The 22,867-nt window shown below is 41.2% G+C and overlaps 1 protein-coding gene across 1 annotated transcript in view; it reads right to left on the bottom strand.

Annotated features, from left to right (window-relative positions):
- CACNA1D (calcium voltage-gated channel subunit alpha1 D) overlaps window positions 1–22,867 on the bottom strand; it is a 5,051,180-nt gene that overhangs the window by 1,960,331 nt on the left and 3,067,982 nt on the right. The window contains exon 27 of the mRNA XM_044077483.1: window positions 19,823–20,024. Within this exon, the coding sequence (XP_043933418.1) occupies window positions 19,823–20,024 (202 nt within the window). The remainder of the gene's footprint in view (window positions 1–19,822; window positions 20,025–22,867) is intronic.

Below are 22,867 nucleotides of genomic sequence, written 5' to 3'. Positions count from 1 at the left end.
TCTTCTGTATTAAGGGGGCTGCCACCTATGTGGTCATTCGTGAGTGTTTTGTTTTTCCCAAATGGGATGACTATGCATTTTTTTGGCATTTAGCTTGAGGCCATGACTTTGACACCAGGTGTCCGTCTCAGTAAGGCCTTTTTGGAGGATGTCCGTGTCAGCCGGAGAGTCAATTATGGCTCCCAGTTTGCAGTCATCGGCGAACTTGGTTAGCCATAGTCCTGTGTTTGCCTGTACTTCTGAGAAGTATATGTCAAAAAGTAGGGGTCCCAGGACCAAGCCTTGCGGGACACCACTTGTGACTGGTTTAGAGTCGGACCTGGAGCCTGCTATTCTTACCGCGTGAGTTCTGTCTGTAAGCCAGTTGGCAACCCATCTTGTGACATAGGGGTTTATGTTCAGACTGGTGAGTTTTTCTATAATACCTGTGTGAGGAATGGTGTAGAATACCTTGGCAAGGTCAAGGTAGGCTGTGTGAACCATCTTTCCCTCGTCTATGGCCTTGGTAACTGTCTCAAAGAAATCAACCAGGTTTAGTAGGCATGATCTGCCCTTAACAAAGCCGAACTGGATTGGGTCAAGTGTTTGGAGGTTCCCAATGTCTTTGTTAATGAGTTCCATGATGATGCGCTCCATAGCCTTGCAGACCAGGCTAGTCAGGCTTATGGGGCGATAGTTACCAGGGTCAGTTGTGGCCCCTCCTTTATGGAGCAGAATAACCGTTGCTGTGCACCATTCTATGGTCATTTTGCCTGTAGAAAGGCTGATGTTGAACAGCGTGTTTAGGTGGGGGGTTAGTTCATTCTGTAGTTCGTGCAAGATGCATCCTGGGACACCATCTGGCCGCATTGACACTGTGTTTTTGGTTTTTGAAAGGACTGTTTTCACCTGTGCGTCTGTGATTTCTGGGACACTACACTTTTCCGGTATGGTTGTGGGCCCTTTTGGAGGTGAGAGGGGGGGTGAAGTTTGCACTGACTATCTGCCAGGATGTTGGCAATATCAGTAGGTTCAGTATATTTTGTGCTATTTTGCACTAGCTCAGAGCATATCTGTGAGTTGCCAATTAGATTCTTGACATAGCTAAAGAAGGCTTTGTGGTTATCTTTCGAATCCGTGGCTATTTTTCTTTTGAAGTTAGCCTTGGATGATTTTATGAGGGACCTTAGTTTCTTATTGATACTGATTAGTGATATCTTTCCTTCTTGGGATTTGCTTTTTTTCTGAACTAAATTCCTCCTTTTATTGTATAACCTGTTTATGGCAGGGGTCCACCAGACTGGTTTCCTTCTCTTAGGGGAGTGAGTCTTGGTTTTGCTAGGGATGGCACAATCCATGCATCCTTGTAGCTGCTCATAGAGTGCATTTGTATAGGATTCTGCATCTTGGGCAGCGTTATCTTTTAGGGTGGGGGCTGTGAAACTTACCACCTCTGTCTTAAGTAAGGTGAAGTTTGCTTTAGAAAAGTTTTTCACTGTGGTTTCCTTGGTTGGGGGTGGTGGTGGGGTGTGGACATCCAGAGTTATTAGTTTATGGTCTGATCTAACCAGTGACAGGTTGAACTCCTGTGCGGAACACCAGTCGCCCATGTTGGTGATGACCAGGTCCAATATGTTTTCACCTCTGGTAGGGGAGTTTACCAGCTGATCCAGGTCATTTGAGTTGATAAATTCCAGGAAGCGCTGAGCCTGGGAGTTTGTACTCAAGTAGTTTTCCCAGTTAATGGTAGGGTAATTGAAATCGTTAAATATCAGGGTGTTCGGTAGGACCTTCATGTTTTCTAGTGTCTCCAGAAAGGCAGAGTGGTGGTCCTGGGTCATGGAGGGTGATCTGTAGCAGGCCACAATTTGCACTGCAGATTTGCCCAATGTTAGCTGCACATGGATGATCTCAGAGGTATCATGCTGCGCCACTAACCTGGAGGTGTAGGTATCCTTGATGAATATGGATACACCCCCTCCTTTTGTGTTTCGGTCTGTGTTCTGTGGTCGAAATTGTGTGGTATGAGTTGTAGCCCGGTAGTGCTGGAGTGCTCTCTGGAGCCTTGAACCAGGTTTCAGTTACTGCACAGATGTTGACATTCTCCATACTGAGGAGTGCTTCGAGCGCATGCATTTTGAGATTTAAACACCTGGTGTTAAGTAGGATAACCCTCATTTTTTTATTTGTGCTGTTTATGGAGTGGGTTTGACTTTTGAGCCTTGCCTAAAAAAGGCACTATGCGGGCAGCAAGAGCCTTGGCCAGTATTCAAAATCCTAGGGGTGACAGGTGCAAGCCGTCTCTTGCGAAGCAACGCGGCTTGTCCGGTATGTCGTCCCAGGCTGACAGACACTGGATCCCCTTTGAATGACACCAGAAGCTTAGTCAATTGTTGAAATTGATCACTTTTTCTTTATACTGAAGTATCATTTTTGGTGAGGGCAGGATGCTACTCAGGGTCAGGGTCATACCCGCCTGGGCTACATGATCAGAGAGTTCTTCCATGTCTTTTTTCATGTAGTCCAGGGAGGTACATCTCAGGTCATTCACACCAACATGGACAATGACAGAGTCATATTTGTACTTGTTCTGGAGTGACCTGAGTGCTTTGTTATGTGGCAGATTCTGGCTCCTGACAAGCAGCTAACAGTAACATTCTCCTTGTCCAGCCTAGTGAGTGGGACGTCAGTGTGTCTGACTATAGAGTCACCTATTACTAGTGCGTTAGGTATGTTATTTTGCCTTAAGGGCTGTGATTGTGTTAGGTTGAGAGACTAGTTTCAAGGGAAAAACTGAAGAGGAGACTTAGTGGAGCCGGGAATAATTTAACTGTAGCTAACCGGTGCTTCTTGCAAAACCGTGCAAACGTGGTTTTTAAACTACTAAATTCTGGGCTGGAACCACTCCTCCAGGGACAGATGGCTGCTCAAAGTTCCCCTCTCTCACAGGTGAACAGAGAAACTTCCTTCTATCCAATTAAGGTATGGGCAACACAGAAACTTGTAACACAGCCCTGAATTCAGCACTATCCTGAAAACTGGACTATACTCGCTTAGAAGGGTGGGAAACAAGGAATGTTTTTTTTTTTTTTTGGTTTTTTTTTTTTTTTTTTAAAAGATAAGGCAAAAACAATAAAAAGTACACTTAAAACAGTTTTAAACGACTACAAGCGATCACAAAAGGCCATCGAACTTTAGTGTGTAGCCTACAACAGTTAAACAAATTATTTAAACAAAAAAACGGCTTTTTAAAAGTGCAGGCAGTCAAATAAGTACAATATGTGGAAATAAAACAAGCTTTTAAATCACAATAAATGCTGGAAAATCAGCGTTTAGGCAGAAAACAGTTAAGTACAGCAAGGAAGTACAGAAAACTGATACTTAATCACGCCTAAGACTCTCTTTTAAGCTAGAAGGCTTGTATTAGTTTAAGGCTTTCTAGTGCTTTCCAGTAGGTTAGTTACAGGAACGATGGGAAACAAGCGCAGATGTGGTCTTTTAAACCAGAAAGTTGAAAGAGATGGACAGCTTCCCAAATGATCAATAAACTACAACTTCTGGGCCAAAAACCACTCCTCTTGTGGTAGACAGGCTACCTAGTACTTACCACTCCCACTGATAAGCTAGAAGGCTCCACTCCAACACAAAGGCTTGAAGACCAGATCCATTCTGGTTTCACCCCTTTTTGGTATATTGACTATCTGGTCCAAGAAGTTTGTGTTTACAAAATCCAGGAATCTCTATGCCTATACATCTGGTATCATATAGGATTCCCAGTTATATATATTTTACTCAAGGCAGTATTGCTAATATTTTGTACAAACATCAGTGTAAAGCATTTTCCAGACCTTTCTAATCACACTCAAAACCTGCTTTACTCCTTTGGGCTAGATATGCCTAAGTGGGACACAAGCAGTAGAGATATATTGTACAGAGGAAAGATTCTGTCTCACATTAAAGTACACTGCACACTGAATCAATATAGAAGTCTGGTATCCCACACTGGTGCATCAGGTATCTGCAACAAACAAAGGATTAGCACTGCTGAACAATAAGAAGAAAGGCCATTATTTTTTTAACTCTAAGCATCAAACCTAATGTAACATATCAAAAATATTGGAAAAATGTGTACACATTCAGCTCCTTAAATACATAACTGAGAATAATCTTCTTGCCCCTACCCCAACATGGGTTCCATTCCAATCATAGCACTATCACAGCCCTTCTCTCTGTCACTGATACTGTTAACAAAGCCATAGATGCTGGTCACCCTACTTCAGTGATCTTATTAGATCTAAGACCTTTGATACTGTATCCCATACTAAACTGCTAAAACAACTATGAAAACTAGTACGTTCCCCCCATATCTCTCACCTAAACTGGTTTTCCTCCTACCTAAACAATACTGAACAATCAGTCAGATGGCACAATGAACTGTCTAGTTATAATATACGACTCCCACAAGGATCCATTTCAGGGCCCTTACTCTTTAATACCTTCATCAACGAGTCCCGTCCTTCACAAAGCTTCTCAACAAGGTAGTCTCACCCAGTACGCTGGTGATTCTACAATCATATCTGACGCCAATAATTTCTCAATCCTCCTTACGGTTACTCAAAATGCATTCACAACTATAGAAACCTGGCTAAACAATGCACAATTACTGTTAAACCCCCCAAAAAACAATTACTTCTTTCCACAAAACCACCAGACATACATTTCAGAATCTTTTCTCAAGATAATACTGAAATTGAAGTTGTGAATACAGCAAAATTATTAGGCATAACAACTGATTATAAACTCCCTTTTGAACCACATATCCTCAATGCATTAAAGAAAACCCACTTTAAACTAGGGAAACTGTACCGTCATAAACTCTACCTAGACAATCACGCCAAAACTAAATTGGCCAGTACCCTACTTATCCCCTCCCTTCTACATGGAAGTGCCATTTTTACCAATCTATATTCATCCCTTAGAAAAAAAACTACAATCTTGCTATTTCAGAATAGCTAAATTGGCCTCAGGAAAGCCTAGCAGGTCACACCACTGCCAAGCAATTTTAGAAAGTACAGTTATGTACACTTACCATAAATGTAGATGTTTGAGTGTATTCACTGTTGCAATCATCATATTTGGGTTTTTTGTGCCAGGGTAGCCCTCGGCCGGCCCAAATACCAGAGGCTCAGTATTTCTGCGTCGGTTGCTGTCGCTTCAGGACTGACATCAGGTCGTCAGTAGTATAAAGGAAGGCAGCCGATGCCATTACATCAGTTTTTCTTGCCCTAACCTGTCAGGAGCCCCCAAGTAGCAGCCAAGTTCTGGTGGAAGAACCCCACCAGTAGAAAGTAAATACCAATATGTCCCTTGTAAGGAAAGAGAAGAATAAAAGGGGAGATGGAGGGAGGGAAATCAGGACTGCAACAGTGAAAACACTCAAACATCTACATTTATGGTAAGTGTATATAACTGTACTATGTTCTTCGTGTTTCACTGTTGCAGTCATCACATTTGGGTTGATTCCCAAAGCTGAGGAAATGGGTGGAGGCAGTCAAGGAAACTAGGAGCTGGCTAAGATGCCCTGCAAGACTGCAGAGGCAAACCATGCCCTGGATTTGGAGAAAAGAGGCAGGTGGTAATGTTTGGTAAAAGTGTGAACAGATGTCCAGGTGGCAGCCTCCAGGCTGTCCCTGGTGGGGACTCCTCTGAGGAAAGCTGCAGAGGTGGAGCTGCTCTGGTGGAATGAGTCCTGACCACCTTGGGGGGAGGCTTTCCATGTTGTTTGTAGCAGAAATGGATGCAGTGTGCTATACATTTGGAAACGATTTGTTTGGAGATGGTTTTGCCTTCTGCCCCTGTAGCAAAGCTAACCAGCAATTAATCAGACTTTCTGAAGGATTTAGTCCTGTCTAGATAGAATTTGAGCTGTCTGCCCACATCTAGAGAGTACAGGATCCTTTCCCCCCTGTTCTGGGAATTAGGGAAAAAGGTGGGTAAATGAATGGATTGGTTGAGAGCCACACTGGACACCACCTTGGGCATGAAGGATGGGTTAGTCCTGAGGGATACCGTCAGCATGGAAGATGATGAATGGTTCCACAGCCATGAGTGCTTGCAGCTCGGAGACTCTTTTGGCTGAAATGATGGCCAGAAGGAAAGCTGTCTTCCAGGAGAGAAATTTTAGCTCTGCAAAGGGGGCAGGGTGAACTTTTCCAACACAAAGGTAAGGTCCCAAGCTGGGGTTGGTGGTCTTCTGGGTGGCCTCAAATTGCTAGCCCCTCTTAGGAAGTGTTTGATCAAGGGGTGTGAGAAAAGGAAATGTTCAGTGGGAAAATGAGCAGAGATAGCAGAGGCATGAATTTTAACAGAGGAGAAAGAGAAGCCACTGTGTAGTAGGTCAGCTAAGTAATCCAGGATGAGAGGGAGGAAGGGCTGTGCCGTACTGGCTCCCTTACCCTGAATCCAGGTACAGAACCTTTTCTATTTGTCAGCATAAGACTTTCTAGTGCTAGGGCATCTGGTGTCATGCATAATATCTAGAACCTGTTTACTGAGGTTGGCAGATTGATCGGAGGGTAGGGAATAAGCGAAGCTGCCAAATTGAGTGTCTGCAATTGGGGATGCAGGAATTCCCCTTCCCTCTGGGTCAGGAGGTTTGGAATCTGAGGAAGATGCCATGGTGGCAGTGGGGACAGGCTGCGCAGCAAGGGGTACCAGTGCTGGCAAGGCCAGTCTGGAGCTATAAGAATTGTCCTTGTTATTTCCTCCTTTATTTTGAGCAGTACCCTGGGGATGAGAGGTAGTGAAGGAAAGGCATAGACCGACAGACTGACCCAAGGGAAGGACAGGGCATCCACTTTCAAAGACATACAGTGATGCTCCCTGGTGCAGAATTTGCTGAGCTGATGGTTGGTGTGGGAGGCAAAGAGGTCAACCTTTGGGGTGCCCCATATCTGAGTTATTAGGGTGAAGGTTCTTCTGTTGAGCTGCCACTCATGTGGGTCGAGAAGATTTCTGCTTAATTGGTCTGTCAGAGAGTTGAGAGAACCTGGTAGGAATTGTGCTAACAGGTGGAGTTGCATGGCAGAGGCTGTGTGCCAAGGGGTCAGAGCCAGCCTGCATAGAGGGTAGGAGTAAGTCCCTCCCTGCTTGTTGATATACCACATTACAGTGGTGTTGTCTGTTTTGATCAGGAGAGCCCCTGAGGAGAGAAGTGGCTTGAAAGTTATCAAAGCATGCTGGACAGCCATCATCTCCTTTTGGTTGATGTGCAGAGGGATTTGCTGTGGGCTCCATTGGCCCTGTGAACCTGCCATCCAGGTGTGCACCCCAGGCATAGTCTGATGTAGCTGTGGTGAGGGTCTGGGTGGTGGGGTTGGTGAGAAACGTAGTTCCTTGTTGTGGAAGCATGCTGTTGCCCACCACAGAAAATCTTTTCTGAGGCAATGAATTATAGGTATAAGAGTCTCCAGATCTTGAGAGTGTTGACACCAAAGGCTGTTTGGGTACCAGTGAAGTTGCCTCATATGCAGTCTGGCATATGGAATGAGTAGTATGCAAGATGCCATGAACCCCAGAGCTTGCAGGATCTTCCTTGCAGAAAGCTGGGGTCTGGTGGCTAGTTGAGAGAAATAGGCTGTCGGGAAATTTTGTTTTTGCAGGAAGGAGGGTGTCAGGAGTCAAGCTGGATTCCAGGAAAACATCCTCCACAACATCCAGGACTGGAGGGATGGCCAAGGGTCTGTGCTGTGGAAGATCTAAGAATTCCTTGAGTCTCTTTTTAGACTGAGGGTAGTCCTGACTCGCCCACTGGAAATGCTCCCTTAAGGTATGAAGGGTTTCCCCAAAGGAAAAATCCTCTGAGGGAGAGGTGGAAGGGATGGAATCATCTGCATCAGAATCCTCATAAGTAGAGAGGGGTTGATTGTCTTCATATTCAGATGCATCAGATTCATTTGACTCTTGTTCTGACAAAACTACAGGGACAGATCTCTTTTCCTTTTGGAGGGGGTAGCTTGGCTTCCCCTGATCAGCATAAGTTCTTCCTGATCAGCATAAGTTCTTCCACCATTTTAAGTATTTGAGACTGAGGCAAGGAAGCAGTTGCCTGAGATTGGGTCGTCAGTTTCTTGGGTGTGGTTCGTACCCTGGGCCTAAGAAAGTCAGTCGTTTTCGAAAGAACAGTAGTCGCAAAAGAAGACGTCGGATTGTGTCAAAAATCCGTAGTGCGAAGGACTTCCTCGGAAGCCGGTGTCTGCTCAGCAGCTCCGGACCCATCCAAGATAGAGACGACCGCAGGATCCTTAGTCAAAGAAGAGTTTTGCGGCATACTGGACTCCAAAAGGGTCTCAGTAGAGGCCTACAAATCCACAGGAGTGGGCATCAGGGGCTGCGAAAGTGCTTCACTGAGGACCGGAGAACGGACGAATAGCTTAACGGAAGCATTGTCGGTAGGTTTGGACCTGTGCGGTCTGTCTCTGTCTTTATCTTTACATTTTTTCGGAAGATGCTGTTGGATGGCTTACCTAAGCCATATCAGAGTTCAAGGACTGTAAGTGAAAATATCTAGCTACAATAAGGGCCAGACGACAGATAGTTCTGGCGTTAAACAAAGCAGAGAAGCAATAGCGGGGGACGTTGTGGTTTAGGCCTAAACAAGTGATGCAGTAAGAATGAAAGTCTTGGTGTGGTATTTGCTTTCCACAGCGAGACAATTGTTAACTTTTTCTAACATCGGTTAGTGCAAGAAAAAAGGATCCCCAGCTTTAGAAGACTTCAGCTTCAAATCGGTAGACGAAACTCAGGTAGCGGCCGACCGGCACTCATGAAAACTGATTCTGCTTTGGGCTCCACGGCAAGAAAGACTGATGTAATGGCGTCAGCTGCCTTATTTTATACTACTGAGGACCAGACGTCAGTCCTCAAGCGACAGCAACCGACGCAGAAATACTAACTCTCTGGTATTCGCGCTGACTGAGGGCTACCTGCAGGCAGATAACCCAAGTGTGATGACTGCAACAGTGAAACACAAAGAACATCAGGGGTACCTGTTTACTGTAGTATCCCCATTTATACCTGGAAATAACAAAGATACTTGATAGCATACTATGCATTACAAAAATACTACTGTTAAGAACACAATTTTGTTTTACTTAGAGTTAACTCTCTCCCTCTCTCTCATCTTCCCCTCTCCTAAGTATTCTTCCAAACATTAATGTCATGAAGTAGGACATATGCTTTAGACTCCCCTACAAGTTTAACAAAGTCAAAAAGTCTAATACTTTCAGGTTTTCTTGTTCTATCACGTTTCACAAGTGCAATTAATCCTTTGCAGTCCTACACTTATTTGTCAATTTCCGAGTTGCTGGTTTTATTCCTCTTTATCTCCATTGCCCAAATTCAGTCTCTGCTTCACTTCCAATGTACTCACAGTGCTTCTAGTAATCTCTTGTGCTTTTTCTGTCTTTCTAGAATTTTTCATTGAAATGCTGGAAGAGGTTTCACTGGCACAGTCTCTCTGTGGTCTTTATTACCAGAAGAACAAGAAGCAGAATCTCTTCTGTTTCATAGCTCACTTTTTGTTGAACAAACTTTTGTATATTCTCCTCAGCATCTTCAGCAGCAAAAATGATTTTGTCCTTCCAGGAAAGATATTCTGAAGATGGCTGGGTACAGCAGTTTGAATCTCAAGCCTGCTTCTCAACATTCCCTGATTAGTGGAATAAATTTACTCTTCTTCTGCCTTGTGTACAGTGACTAATAATTTTCCATGAACAGTCTACTGTTTCCCACTTTTAGTACTTTGTCCTCCTGCCACACTTTTGTCAGAAAAGACTCCTTCTGATGGTAGGACTGCATCTTTACTATTAAAGGTCTAGGTTGCTTTCTCATGGCCAGGTTTGGAGCATACACACAATGTGCACTTTCTATTAACAAGTCCTGCTGTAGAATACCAGGCCAGTTACTTATATGTGCATCCATAAAGTTAATACAGCGTGTTTCTTCCAGCTTCTCTAGTATAGCAGAAAATGTTATGTTTTTCCTATGTGCTCTGTCCTCTAATTATATTTTTAAAGCATATTTTCCAGAGTAGTCTCATATTCAGTCAACCTTTTCTTCATTTCATCCTCTAATTTTTGCAGTTTTATCACCTGATCTAAATATCTGTTTAAAGCTTCTTCCATTTTTTTCCAGCCTTTTGTTATTTGAGTTGATATACTCCATCAGTGTTTTGCTTATTTTAATCAGCTCTGAGTACATCTCACTTACTTTTTTCCTCTAGGTTACTGGAAGTTATGTCTTGCACCAGAGCTGGATGTTGCACTGCTTTCTGCTGAATAGCTGCTGGATTCTTCTCAGTTAGTGTTTTTTCCTCACGTTTTGTGAATTATTTTCTTTCAGGTACTCTGAATTTCTTTTTTTGCTGGCATCCAGGCAGTGCACTTACTAACCAGATACTGAAATTTACCCTAAAATAGGAGTTTACTGGCTTTCTCTTCTGAGTTTTTTTATGCTGGGAGAGCTAAAATTCAGCTGTTACTCAATGTGTAGCCATGGTGGTAGCTTCGGTTGAAGGACCACTCGTGAGGTAGTAACACTGTCCTGCTTAACTTGTTTGCAAGTACACTGGAGGTCCCCAGGATGTGCATTGCTATCAGAAAGCATTGTTAAGACATCACCTACTGCCAAACCCTCTTGGCTTCCAAACAAAGAGGATAAGAATAGATTCCTCCTTGTATGTTGATGTCTATCTGTATGAATATTGCACATTTGGGGAGCAGGTCCTGAAATGTCAGCAATGCTAGAAGAACTGCCTTCAGCTCGGAGGTACTGATGTGAAGATTGGCCTCTGTTGTCCAGCATGTATCATGGCTCATCTTCCCATTGAAATGCCCCCTCCCAGCAGGGATGCATCTATGGTCATTAATGCTGTTGGGTGGATCCATCTGCAACGGGTGGCCCTTGGTCAAAAACGGAGTTTTTTGCAGACCTGTATAATCCAAATGTTTGCATATACAGGGTTAAATGACTGAGACCACTGTACTGTTAAAGTCCATTGCAGCACTCTCATGAATAATCTTGCTAAAGAAAATATCAAAATCGTAGATGCCATGGGACCCAAGAGATGCAGGACTAACCCCTCTGGTGGTTTTGGATGATAGAGAACTTGAAGGGCTGTCAGATGAGGTGACTGGACCCTGAAATGGGGAAGGCTGACTATCTGAAATTTGGTGTTTATATGGAATTCTATGAACTCTACAGCCTGAGTTGGAGTTAACTGACAATTTGGCAGGTTTATTGAGATTCCGAAGTTCAGAAGCAAATGGAGTGCATGGTCCTGGTGTGTAAGTAGGAGATGCTTGGTTGGAACAGTGAGGGACCAGTCATCTAGACACAGAAATACTTGGATCCCCAGTAAGCACAGGTGTGCTACTACTACTGCTATGATTTTGGTGAATACCCTGGGGGCTGTGGTGAGACCGAACAGCAGAGCTCTGGATTGAAAATGATTGGCTTCTAGCCAGAAGTGGAGGATTCTCTTGGATTGCTTTGCTATTTTGATGAGGCTAGTAGGCATCCTGACAATCTATAGAGCATATCCAATCATCCTGCCTCAAAAGAAGCAAAATGGACTGAACTGTGACCATCTGGAACCTTGTTTTAAGAATTGATTTAAGTGACTGAGATCCAAAATGGGTCTTATGTCCCCAGTTTTCTTTGGTACTAAAAAAAACCTGGAATAGACTCTGGATTCCACCTGGTCTAGGGAGACCAGTTGGATTACTCTTTTTCCCAGCCGTTTTGAAATTTCTATGGCTGCTACGTCCCACTAACTGGGTGGAACATAAAGGGCTTTCTTTTTTTTCTGCGGTGAGAGGGAAAATTGAATTAAATAGCCTCCGGATATTATCCTAAGGACCCATGAATCTGATGTTATCTTTTGGTAGGCCTGACAGTGTAAGGACAAAAGTCCCCCAACTGCTTATAGAGCACAGCAGCTGGGCAAGTGTTCAGGAACACTGAAAGGCTTTGTAGGAAAAGGGTTCCTGAGACCTTGATTTGGTGGTCTGTCTCTCGGGCGTCGTCCATTAAAACTGCCTCCCCATCTGTCACAGGGAGGTCTGTCACCTTGGCAGCCATGTAGAAAACTCTGTGATTTGTGGAACCACATCTTCTTCTCCAACTTCTGGTTTCTTCAGAACATTCTTCATGGGGTAGAGAAGAATACTCACATTGCAGAGAGAGTCTTGCCATCCTGCTGACTCCTGGTGAGTGTGTCCTTAACTTTAGGTTTAAACAAGGTGGAACCATCCTATGGGGTATTAATGAAGGATGACTTGAAACCTTCTGCAAAATCACATAGCTGCATCTAGGCATGATTGCGCACTGTAATGCTAGTGCCTGCTGCTCTGGCCATGCCATCAGCTAATTTGAAAGCAGATGCATGGCCACATTAGAAGAAGATTGTTAGATGGAAAGCTGGAAGTCCATGTTTTTTTTTTTTGAACATCCTCTGTTAAGTCTCTCGGGAATCTTTTTGTGTGGGCTAGATAGTTCATCAATCTGAGGGTGAAAGTCACTGATGCACAGGTCTGTTTCCCAAATCTGTCCACTGCCCTAGATTCTCAATTAGGAGGATGAACAACTGGGCTTTCTTCTGACAAGCTCATTTTTGGTGACGGCTGTAACCACCATAACATCTACTGGAGGACCTTCACTCTAGTGCTTCCGATCTAGGGGGGCTGATAATATCCTGTCTGCCTTTTTAGGAATGGGCTCCACCACATACAGGTCCTTCCATACCCACAGAGCCATATGACCTATGAGTGGATCAACAAGTGGTACCAGGCAGGACAATGTTGGTCAGTACCAGTAGCCTCCAAGAATACTGACTCATCAGTTGAAGGGTCATGGAACGACCAATCCTCACTGCTTCATTAATTCAAGGATGCCACCAAATGTGACGTCTTTAGAGAGGAAGCGAGGGGAACGTTCCCTTTCTTCCAACTCCATATCTTCAGTTAAAAATTCTGGTGAAGAGTCCAGGTGCTTCCGTTTGCATGTCTTCTTTCTAAGAACCCCTTTTATGGGAGTGTTAGATGGGTCAGAGTCAGATAGGGAGCAAAGCAAACTTCCTCAGAGGCAATTAGTACCGGCTGTCCCTATCAGCCAGAATGTAGAGGTGAAGATCCAGTGTGCAGATGAGGTTTAGATGGAACCAAACTGGTTGAAACAACCTATTCTTTGGAAGATGCCAAAACTCTTTCAAAATCTGCAAAAGCTGATGCTGTCACCAGAACAAAAGACTCCCATCTTTCCAAGGAAGAGCGAGAGAGATCTCTGCATTGAGGAGCACTGGCCCTGATGTCAGATAATATAAAGATATTATAACCTACTGCCTATGTAGAGGTCTCTGCACACATCAATACTGTTCAAGTGGCAAACGAGATCTGAGCATCTGAAGTGCAACCAAGGGAATTATGGGTAGGAAAGGAATCAAGAGCTCTGGAACCAATAAGCTTTGAGATTGGCGCCAAGGTCAGATCCCTTTAGATCTGACAACCCCACAGGTTTGAATGGATGAAAAGAGACAACACTGGATCTATTAATGTGGGATAGAACAGCAAGTTTCTAGATGAAGGAGTTGGAGGAAAAGTGAGCTACATAGGAGGTCTGTTGTTCTTACTTTACTGATAATCATTTGGCTTTACTGACAGTGAAACAGTGGTATTCTTGAAGGGGAGTGTGTGTGTGTGTGTGTGTGTGTGTGTGTGTGTGTGTGTGTGTGTGTGTGTGTGTGTGTGTGTGCGCGTGCGTGTGCGTGATGAATCAATGTATTTTATTTGTGATGGTCTATCATGTGCAGAAGGCAGCACCTAAGATGGGAAGGCCATACTGAAGTTGAGCTAAAAGCTACTCCATCTGGTTTTGAGAGGTAGGGAGAAATTTACATGGTCCAAAACAGTAGAGAATTAATGTTATTTCTCTTCTATGTGCATAAATGCAATAGGCTTGGGAAATGTCTGAAAAGGGTTAATACATTTAAAATTTGATCAACACATACAGCAGTCCATCAAAAAACAAACCAAAAACGAGGTCTCATGTATTGGAACAATAACTTCCTAACTACTGACTCCTTGGTCCAAGCCTACTTACTTCCAATCCTTCTCTATGCAGCTCCAGTTTTTATAAATCATCAAGCCTCTCTTTACCAAACTTGAACAGACTTACAACAAGGTTACTAAGTTTGCTACTAACCTACCTAATAACTCTCACCACTGTACTGCTCTAAAAACCTTCACTGAATGGAACTGCCCAACAATCACAAACTCTCACAATTCCAACTAACGCACTTTCTCCTTAACAAACCCGCTGCCTGTCCCTCCCCCTCCAATACTGTGACTTACTATACCACCGCACGCCCACTATGAAGTACTGATAAACTCCTTTTACAAACATACAAATCAGACAAAACAATCAGCAAAATCTTATATAAATCCTCTGTGTCTCATTTCTGGAACAATCTCCCTTTCACCTTACAAAGCATCCCAAATACTAACAGTTGCAAAAAAGAATTAATAATTTCCCTCTGTATGTCATGGATATGCCTCTGTCAGGACATTACTTAATTTGGATCCACCTCTCTCTTCACTTTATAGAATCTCCTTCTTGCAGTTTATGTCTTAACAACCTAACAAAAAATATAAAGCAGATGATGGTATATTGTCACTTAACTTTTGCCTAACAAGTAAGAATTTTTCTCCTGTATTATATTTTACACGTTTTCTAGGTATATACTGTAAATAGCAAACCAACTTTACTACATGTCTTATTTTACTTGTTATTTTACTTGCGACTTTCTCTGTTCTCTATTACTCAGCTTTGTGATTAGTGTGTAACTGTTTTCATTACTCAATATTGTGAAAATCATATAATTGCATAATTTGTACATTTTGCTGGAGCTTTTTTCTCCTTGGGTCTCCACTGAAAATGGGCCTGTGCTCAGCTGGACCAACCCGGTTAACAAATGCGAAATAAATAAATAAATAAAAGAAAAAAGAAAAGAAAAATAGATGATAGTCTCTAACTCTGTGCAGTAGGTTTCAGGTGGCTATAGTGGATATAAAAAGTGTACACACCCCTGTTAAAATGCCAGGCTTTTGTGATATAAAAAAATGAGACCACAATAAATCATTTCAAAACTTTTCCCACCTTTCATGTGACCTATATCCTGTACAATTCATTTGCAAAACAAACAAATCTGTTAGGGGAAAAAATATAAAAAATAAAAAACGTACAATAAGCTGTTTGCATAATTGTGCTCACCCTTAAACTATTACTTTGTTGAAGCACCTTTTGATTTAATTACAGCATTCAGTCTTCTTGGGTAGGAGTCTATCAGCATGGCACATCTTGACTTAGCAATATTTGCCCACTCTTCCTTGCAAACGCACTCCAAATCTGTCAGATTGCGAGGGCATCTCTTTTGCACAGCCCTCTTCATGTCACCCCACAGATTTTCTATTAGATTTAGGTCTGGGCTCTGTCTGGGCCATTCCAAAACTTTAATTTTCTTCTGGTGAAAACATTCTTTTGTTGATCTGGATGTACGCTTGGGGTCATTGTTGTGTTGAAAGGTGAAATTCCTCTTCATCTTCAGCTTTCTAGCAGATGCATGAAGGTTTTGGGCCAAAAGTAACTGGTATTTGGAAGTGTTCAGAACTCCTTCCACCTTGACTATAGCCCCAGTTCCAGCTGAAGATAAGCAACCCCAAAGCATGATACTGCCACCACCATACTTCACCATGGGGATGGTGTTCTTTTGGTGATGCAAAGTGTTGTTTTTGTGCCAAACGTACCTTTTGGAATTGTGGTCAAAAAGTTTAACCTTGGTCTCACCAGACCATAACACATTTTCCCACATGTTTTTGGGAGACCTGATGTACTGTTCTGCATATTTTAGCAGGGGCTGGATGTTTTTCTGTGTAAGAAAAGGCTAATATCTTGCAACCCTACCCCATAGTCCAGACATATGGAGAATACAGGGGATTGTTGTCACATGTAGTACACAAGAAATTCCTGCAGCTCCTTCAGTGTTGCTGTAGGTCTCTTGGCAGCCTCCCTGACCTGTTTCCATCTTGTCTTTTCATCAATTTTGGAGGGATGTCCAGTTCTTTGCGATGTCACTGCTGTCCCATATTTTCTCCACTTTTTGATGACTGTCTTCACTGTGTTCCATGGTATATCCAATGCTGTGGAAATTTTTTTGTACCCTTCTCCTGACTGATACCTTTCAACAATGAGATCCCCTTGATGCTTTGTAAGCTCTCTGTGAACCATGGCGTTTGCTGTAGCAGGCAACTGAGTAAATGTCAAGAAAATCCAACTAGGACAACTGCATTTTATTTGGGGTTAATCAGTCTCTTTAATTGATGGCAGGTGTGTACCCAAGAAGACTGAATATTGTAATTAAATCAACATTTGCTTCAACAAAGTATTAGTTTAAGGGTATGCACACACAACAAAATATTAGTTTAAGGGTGTACACACTTATGCAACCAATTTATTGTAAGCTTTTTTATTTTTTATATTTTTTCCCCTGACAGATTAGTTTGTTTTTCAAATGAATTGTACAGATTATAGGTCACATTAAAGGTGGAAAAAGTTTTGAAATGATTTATTGTGGTCTCATTTTTTTTTATATCACAAAAACCTGGCATTTTAACAGGGGTGTGTACACTTTTTATATGTCACTGAATGAAAAAATAAATAAATACAAATTTAATTTAGATGAACTAAAAGGAAACTTTACTGAGCCACTAAAGTGAAAGGTAAGTGCTTTTGCCTTTTGTCAACTAATATACTTTCAAGAGCTGTAGACTTCTTCAGATCAATGTTCATGCCAGAATAACAGTGTTTCTTACATATATTTTTTTAAGTTAACAGTCCTAACATCAAGTTATAATCCAGGAGTTTCAATACTAAGTAATTTCTCACCCCTGAACTCAAAAGTGTGATGCACTTGTCACCCAGGTTGTAATGAGGGAGGTGAGGTTTCAGGGTGAGTTTGAAGGTGGTGGATGTGGAAGAGAAACAAGGAATTGTGGAGGTCATGAGAACTAATTCTAGAACCTGAATTTGGAAAGGAAAGAACTGTGTGGCTTGGTCACCGTGGGAAAGTTATGTGTTTTCACCCATAAACTGGGCTTCATCATATCAAGTGATTAAGTGGGTGGACCTGAATTAGGGTTGCAAAAATTCTGTAGATCTGTGTGGCCCTGACCACATTTTATTACTTTCAAATAAATAAAACAAAACAACGAATTATAAAATATTTACAAGGCAGGCACAACTAAGAGTTAAAGCTATTAAGTCTTGCATTTATCTCATAAAGAGAAAATAATTAGACTATATATATATATATATATATATATATATATATATATATATATATATATATATATATATATATGCATAGTATTTACAAGCAACAATAAAAGCCATTGGGTTTGACTATCATGAGAATACGAAAAGGTGTATGAGGCTGTAAAAGACTAAAGACAATGTGAAAAGGATAAAAGTGGTAAAGTTACATAATATGGTCTGGCTGAAAGCATTTATACTAGACTTGTTTGAGGACATAATTTCTGAACTATGGTCTAAATTTGAAGTAAAAGGAAAGGTCTTTTAGATGGACAGGCAAAGCTTCCTACAGTTGAGGTACTACAACTGAAAATGAGTGATTAATACTCTGTAGTGTGGTTCTATGTGGTTGTAGAGCTGGGCTAGTGTGGGAATGCCTTCTTAGGTTACAAGAAGTGTTTTTGTGTTGAGCTTTGCTGCAAGGAAACAGTATGTTTTTAGATGATGGAGTTTGAAGAGAAGTAAGTCAAACAGATAGTCTGCTTGTTGCTTTACTAACAGTGAAACAGTGGTGTGTTCTTGAGGGTGGGAGTGGGGGTGGAGTGTGTGTCATGAATCAACATATGTGATATGTAATGGTCTGTAGTGTGGCAATATGTTTGCAAGACGAAAAGGGTGGAGGGACACCTTCTGAGTTTCTGATGGTTGAAAAAAGTTGAGTAGAAGAGTATGTTGCTTTAATTACAGGTTAAGTGAATGAAGGTCATTTTTAAGTTGAGTACAGATGACTGGGTAAGAGGGACCAGATCTAAATATGGTCATATCTTCAGCATGCAGGATTGTGGAATAAGGGAAAAGGTCATATGGAAGTTTGTTGCTAAAAGCTAAAAAGAGTAAGGGGACAAGAATGGAAACATGGGACAACTTTAAGCAGACAGGAATAATCAAAGAAGGATGAGCCTATCTTGACTCTGAAGAAACTCTGTCAATTAGAAGTCTAAACTACAGGTGTGAATGTGGACTGAATCCATTGTCTAGCATACTGTATTCTAGATAGCTATGATCTACAAGGCCGAAGTCCTTATTAAGATCTACAAAGAGAGCCCTTGCAGGATTACCCTGATCCTTGTTCATTAGAACATCATATGTTAGTATTCAAAATAAAAATGAAGTCTTTATTACACAATTCCATTAAGGCATTTCTTTTTTATAAAGATAACACTGTACAATAGTAATAATCCATGGCAGGGTAATGGGTAATTCATATTTTACCAAAGACAGGGTGTTAGCAAACTCCTGTCAGAGGGTTTCCATCTGAGGGAAGGCCAAAAGGTGAAATCTACGCACAGGCACTCAGGGAAACACAAGCCAATTGAAGAATATTAAGCACTCCACACCTAAGTATTGCGAGTTTCCAAATGACTACACCTACCCTAGACTCAACACAGCAGACACCTCACAATACATTCTGGCCAACAGTGGGATATTATCACCAGAACAGAAATGTATCCCATTCTTAACAAATTATAGCTTGAGTTCTTCATTTTCATCTCCTTCTCTTCATTTTCTCAGATGTTCAGGAAAAGAGGAACAAAATGACTTATAACTGAATAAGGTCTGATGGATACAGAAAAAGAGGGTCAAAAATAAATAAATGCATAACACTATACTTTTAGTTTTGATGACGAAGAGCTAAAGCTGAAGCATCCACACGATTGGCAAATATGAAAATATGGAGAGATGAACAAAAAAGCAGTTGTACAACCCATAAGCCATTCCATCATTGTAACTCCACACAAGAGTTCTGTTTGTTTCCGTGACTCCATGTAACAGGCACACAAAACAGCTTCAAAGGCAAACCTGACACTAATGTTAGCACATAAAACACTTGTTGCACTCCAACACACATAGCTAGCTGTACAGTTCTAAACTTAATCACCTACTATCAAAAACATAAGTTCATGGTTGGATTTCCTTTTGCTTCTTTTGTTGACATGGGCCCTGAGATTCATAAACATAGTGAGCAGATGCGTACAAGCAACATGTTTGCTACATATTCAGTATACTGCTGGGGAGTACCACAACTCATAGACAAGAATCATGATAGCCCACATGGGATGCACAGTCACAGTCTCCTTTTCTTAACTGTTTTGTTCCTGAGGAGTGAATATCACCATTGTGAAGCCTGGCAATGCTATATATAGTAGCAGGGTGATGTATGGCAGCAGGTAAACAGAATAAATGCTGAAACAAGTAGTTGTGTTGGGTAGCTACTTGCTAAAGAATATATTCCCTTCCCTTGCTGCCCTTCACTGCTGCATTGTAGACTGCTCTCCTCAATGACATTATAATGAGTCGTTGCTGTATTATGGTAATGAGTGGATCTGGTGCTGTGTGAAAAAAGCAACACAGAGTAGGTAACTCGTATGTCAAAACTAATGTGGAACAGTGATATTTACACTTTTGTTCAGATCCTCACCTGATTTTTATCCAGCTCACAGTTTTTATATTCTTGTTCACCTTGTTCCTGGAATGTGACAATCACAAAACCTACAAAGATATTCATCATGAAGAAGGCAATAATAATGATGTAGATAATGAAGAATACAGATATTTCAACTCGGTTGTTGTAGATTGGCCCAACATTTTCTCCATTTGAGTCTATAGCTTTATACAGCAATCTAAAGAAAAGAAAACATGTTTATTTCAAAGTAAAACAAGATGATTTTATATACATATTTGTCAGTATCACTTTAACAGCATTACAAACAAAACAAAATAATTTTACTCAGAAATAGTGATTTTTAATCTTTTCAGAAATTCCTAATGCTATAGGGATATTAATAATGTGTATTTTATCTTGGCTTGCCTAAACAGCTACATAGAAAAGTTTGTATTCATCTGCTCTAAATAAAATGAAAAATTCAGGAATAAACTTCTCTGGTGGAATTCCCGTATTAATATACTTTATAATAAAGGAAGGAAAATAGTGAGAAGTTTTAGGTAGCACTCATCCCCTTACTTCTCTAAAACATGTTAGCAAGGAACTTAAGAGCTCTAGCAAAACATGTAAAGCACAGTAAGAATATAAGGTTACTATAGATACCTAAGGAAACTACATATTTTGTCTTCAGTTATATCAGGAAATTACAGAATAATGTAGAACAATGAAATGAGCACATTCTGATTCCAAGGATATAATCAATATATTAGCAGACAAATTTAGAGTTAACTTTAACCCACCTACCCACACTGTTGTCCCCACTATTCCTGAATATTTAGTTTCCCTTGAAATCACCTCAGAACAAGTGTTAGAATTCCTGATACAGACTAAAAATAATACTTCTATGGGACCACATAATACACCAGGCTGCTTTCTTCATCACTGCCAAGTATGCACTGTTCACGCGTGTACATAAACTGTTCAGTCTCAGGCTAGCCACAGAATGTGTACCTGATGAGTGAACAACGGCCACTGTGACTAGTCGAAACAAGGATGATACCTCCTATAGAGCCAGGTAATTATAAGCCCATCAGTCTCACCTGTCTTATACAGAAGGGCATGGAATGTGTCATAAAATAATTAGTTTATTCAGACAGAAACAACTTAATTGATCGAGACACAACTAAGTTCACCTTTGTGAAGGGCAGCTCCTGTTTTTGAACATAGCAAACTTCTGTGAAAAGGTTACAGAGGTTGTAGACAGTGGCCACTCCTTGCATGCTACTTACCTTGACCTGGTCAAGCCTTTTGACACTATCACCTCTGCTGGTTTTACTGGAAAAAGTATACAAATGTAATGTAAATCCCTACATTGACTGATGAACTGCAAATTGGCTATCCAAAAAAAAGTTACTGGTACCCTTTCTGAACGTAAAACTGTAACTAGTGGGAAAAAAACAGGAATCAGTGCTGGACCCTCTTCTAACTGGCATTTATTCTGTAGATATCCAGGCCAGTATCCCAGACATATGGATGACTAGGCTTGCTGACTGTATGCTGGGGACTGTTACCTGGTTATCCCCAGTACTAAACTGCTCTGACAAGGGCTGTAACATGCACAAACCTTGTGTACTGAACAGTTTCAATCTAAATGTTTAGAAGTTGCAGCACACTAGAATTTAGGAGAAAAAATGTTCCTACCTTAAATATTATACATAGTACTTCTCTTCAAATAGGTACAGTCATAAGAGACTTGGGTACTTTTGTGGATAACTATGTCATTTGATTATCATGTTTCCACCATAGACTGCAAATTCTTATAGCTGGACCAGTTAATTTCCAAGGGGATATCTTAAAGATCTAAAGATCTCCATCTTACCAAATGACTCTTATCAGATACATCTTTGAATACAATGCCCCTTTTGGTATGTACAAATTCCAAGTATATCACTTAATTGGACAGAGATTTAAACAAGAAAATTATAGGGCCATTAATCTTTCAACTATCCTAATAGATTAACACAACAATACAATTGCCTACAAGCTGCTCTGAAATAACAATGTCTCACTTGCCTAGAAAGACACAATCCTATTTGGCTTCTTATTTCTTTGCAAAACCAGTGGCACTACAAATACCTATACTAAGAACCTAAATCTACACCAAGAAATAAACAAGAATCACTGGAGGGAAAGGCTCCTAACAAGGGGCCAGATACCAAAGCAGTTGCCCTCAGTGTAGGTCTACTCTGATTCTGAAAGACTTTCGCTCAGTGTAAGTGACTTACACTCAACCAGTGCAGGTCTTCCACTTAGGATTCTCTGAACCGTTTCTCTTTGATACTTACTCTGACATCAATCCCTCATACAGAAAGCAATCTCTAGCCTGTAGTCCAAATGTCTTAATGGCCTCATGCCATTTTATTACCTTTCCTTCTCTAATTATTTATTCCCAATATCTTGGTTCCTTTGCCACGTTTCTCCAGTAAATTCCAGTCTCCTCTAATCTATTCTCTGTACCCTAATTGCAGTCATCCCTATCAGCAGAATCTCCTTTCTCGAGTCTCGTATTGGCCTAGTTCTTTGTACAGATTCTGCTACTTTATGGATATAATATTCTGTATGACTGTTATTTTCCTGAACGATCTGCATCCAAAATCGCACTCTTTCATTATTTCTTGAATTTCCCCTGCTTCATCATCATCCCTTTCTGATTTGAATTGCAGCTTTCTGCTTGTGTTATGTATAAGAGCCATAACTCTAAAACATCCCTTTAAATGAGGCAATCCTAAACCTCCTTATTCTTTTGGGAGGATCAACGTATCCCATTTAACTCTTGCCTTCTTCCGTCCAAGATAAAATCCTTCATCTGTTTATTAATTATTATCCAGATCTTCTGCTCTTGTTGATAAAATATGCCTGACCTGTTATTAAAACTAAGGGGACTAAAAAAATTTTACTGCTTGGATCTTCCTCTCCATACCCATAGACAAGAGCTCCAGTTCCTCAGTTTTTGTGTTATTTTTTGTTTAGTCTCTTCTAACAAATACAAATACCAGTGGAGCCGAGGAGGTACAAGTCTTA

The sequence above is a fragment of the Protopterus annectens genome, chromosome 7.part0 (assembly GCF_019279795.1).
Source record: "Protopterus annectens isolate FY-2018-M chromosome 7.part0, PAN1.0, whole genome shotgun sequence".
Classification (NCBI taxonomy): Eukaryota; Metazoa; Chordata; order Ceratodontiformes; family Protopteridae; genus Protopterus; species Protopterus annectens.
The sequence above is the reverse complement of the archived record's forward strand: the minus strand, read 5'-3'. Positions and strand labels throughout refer to the sequence as shown.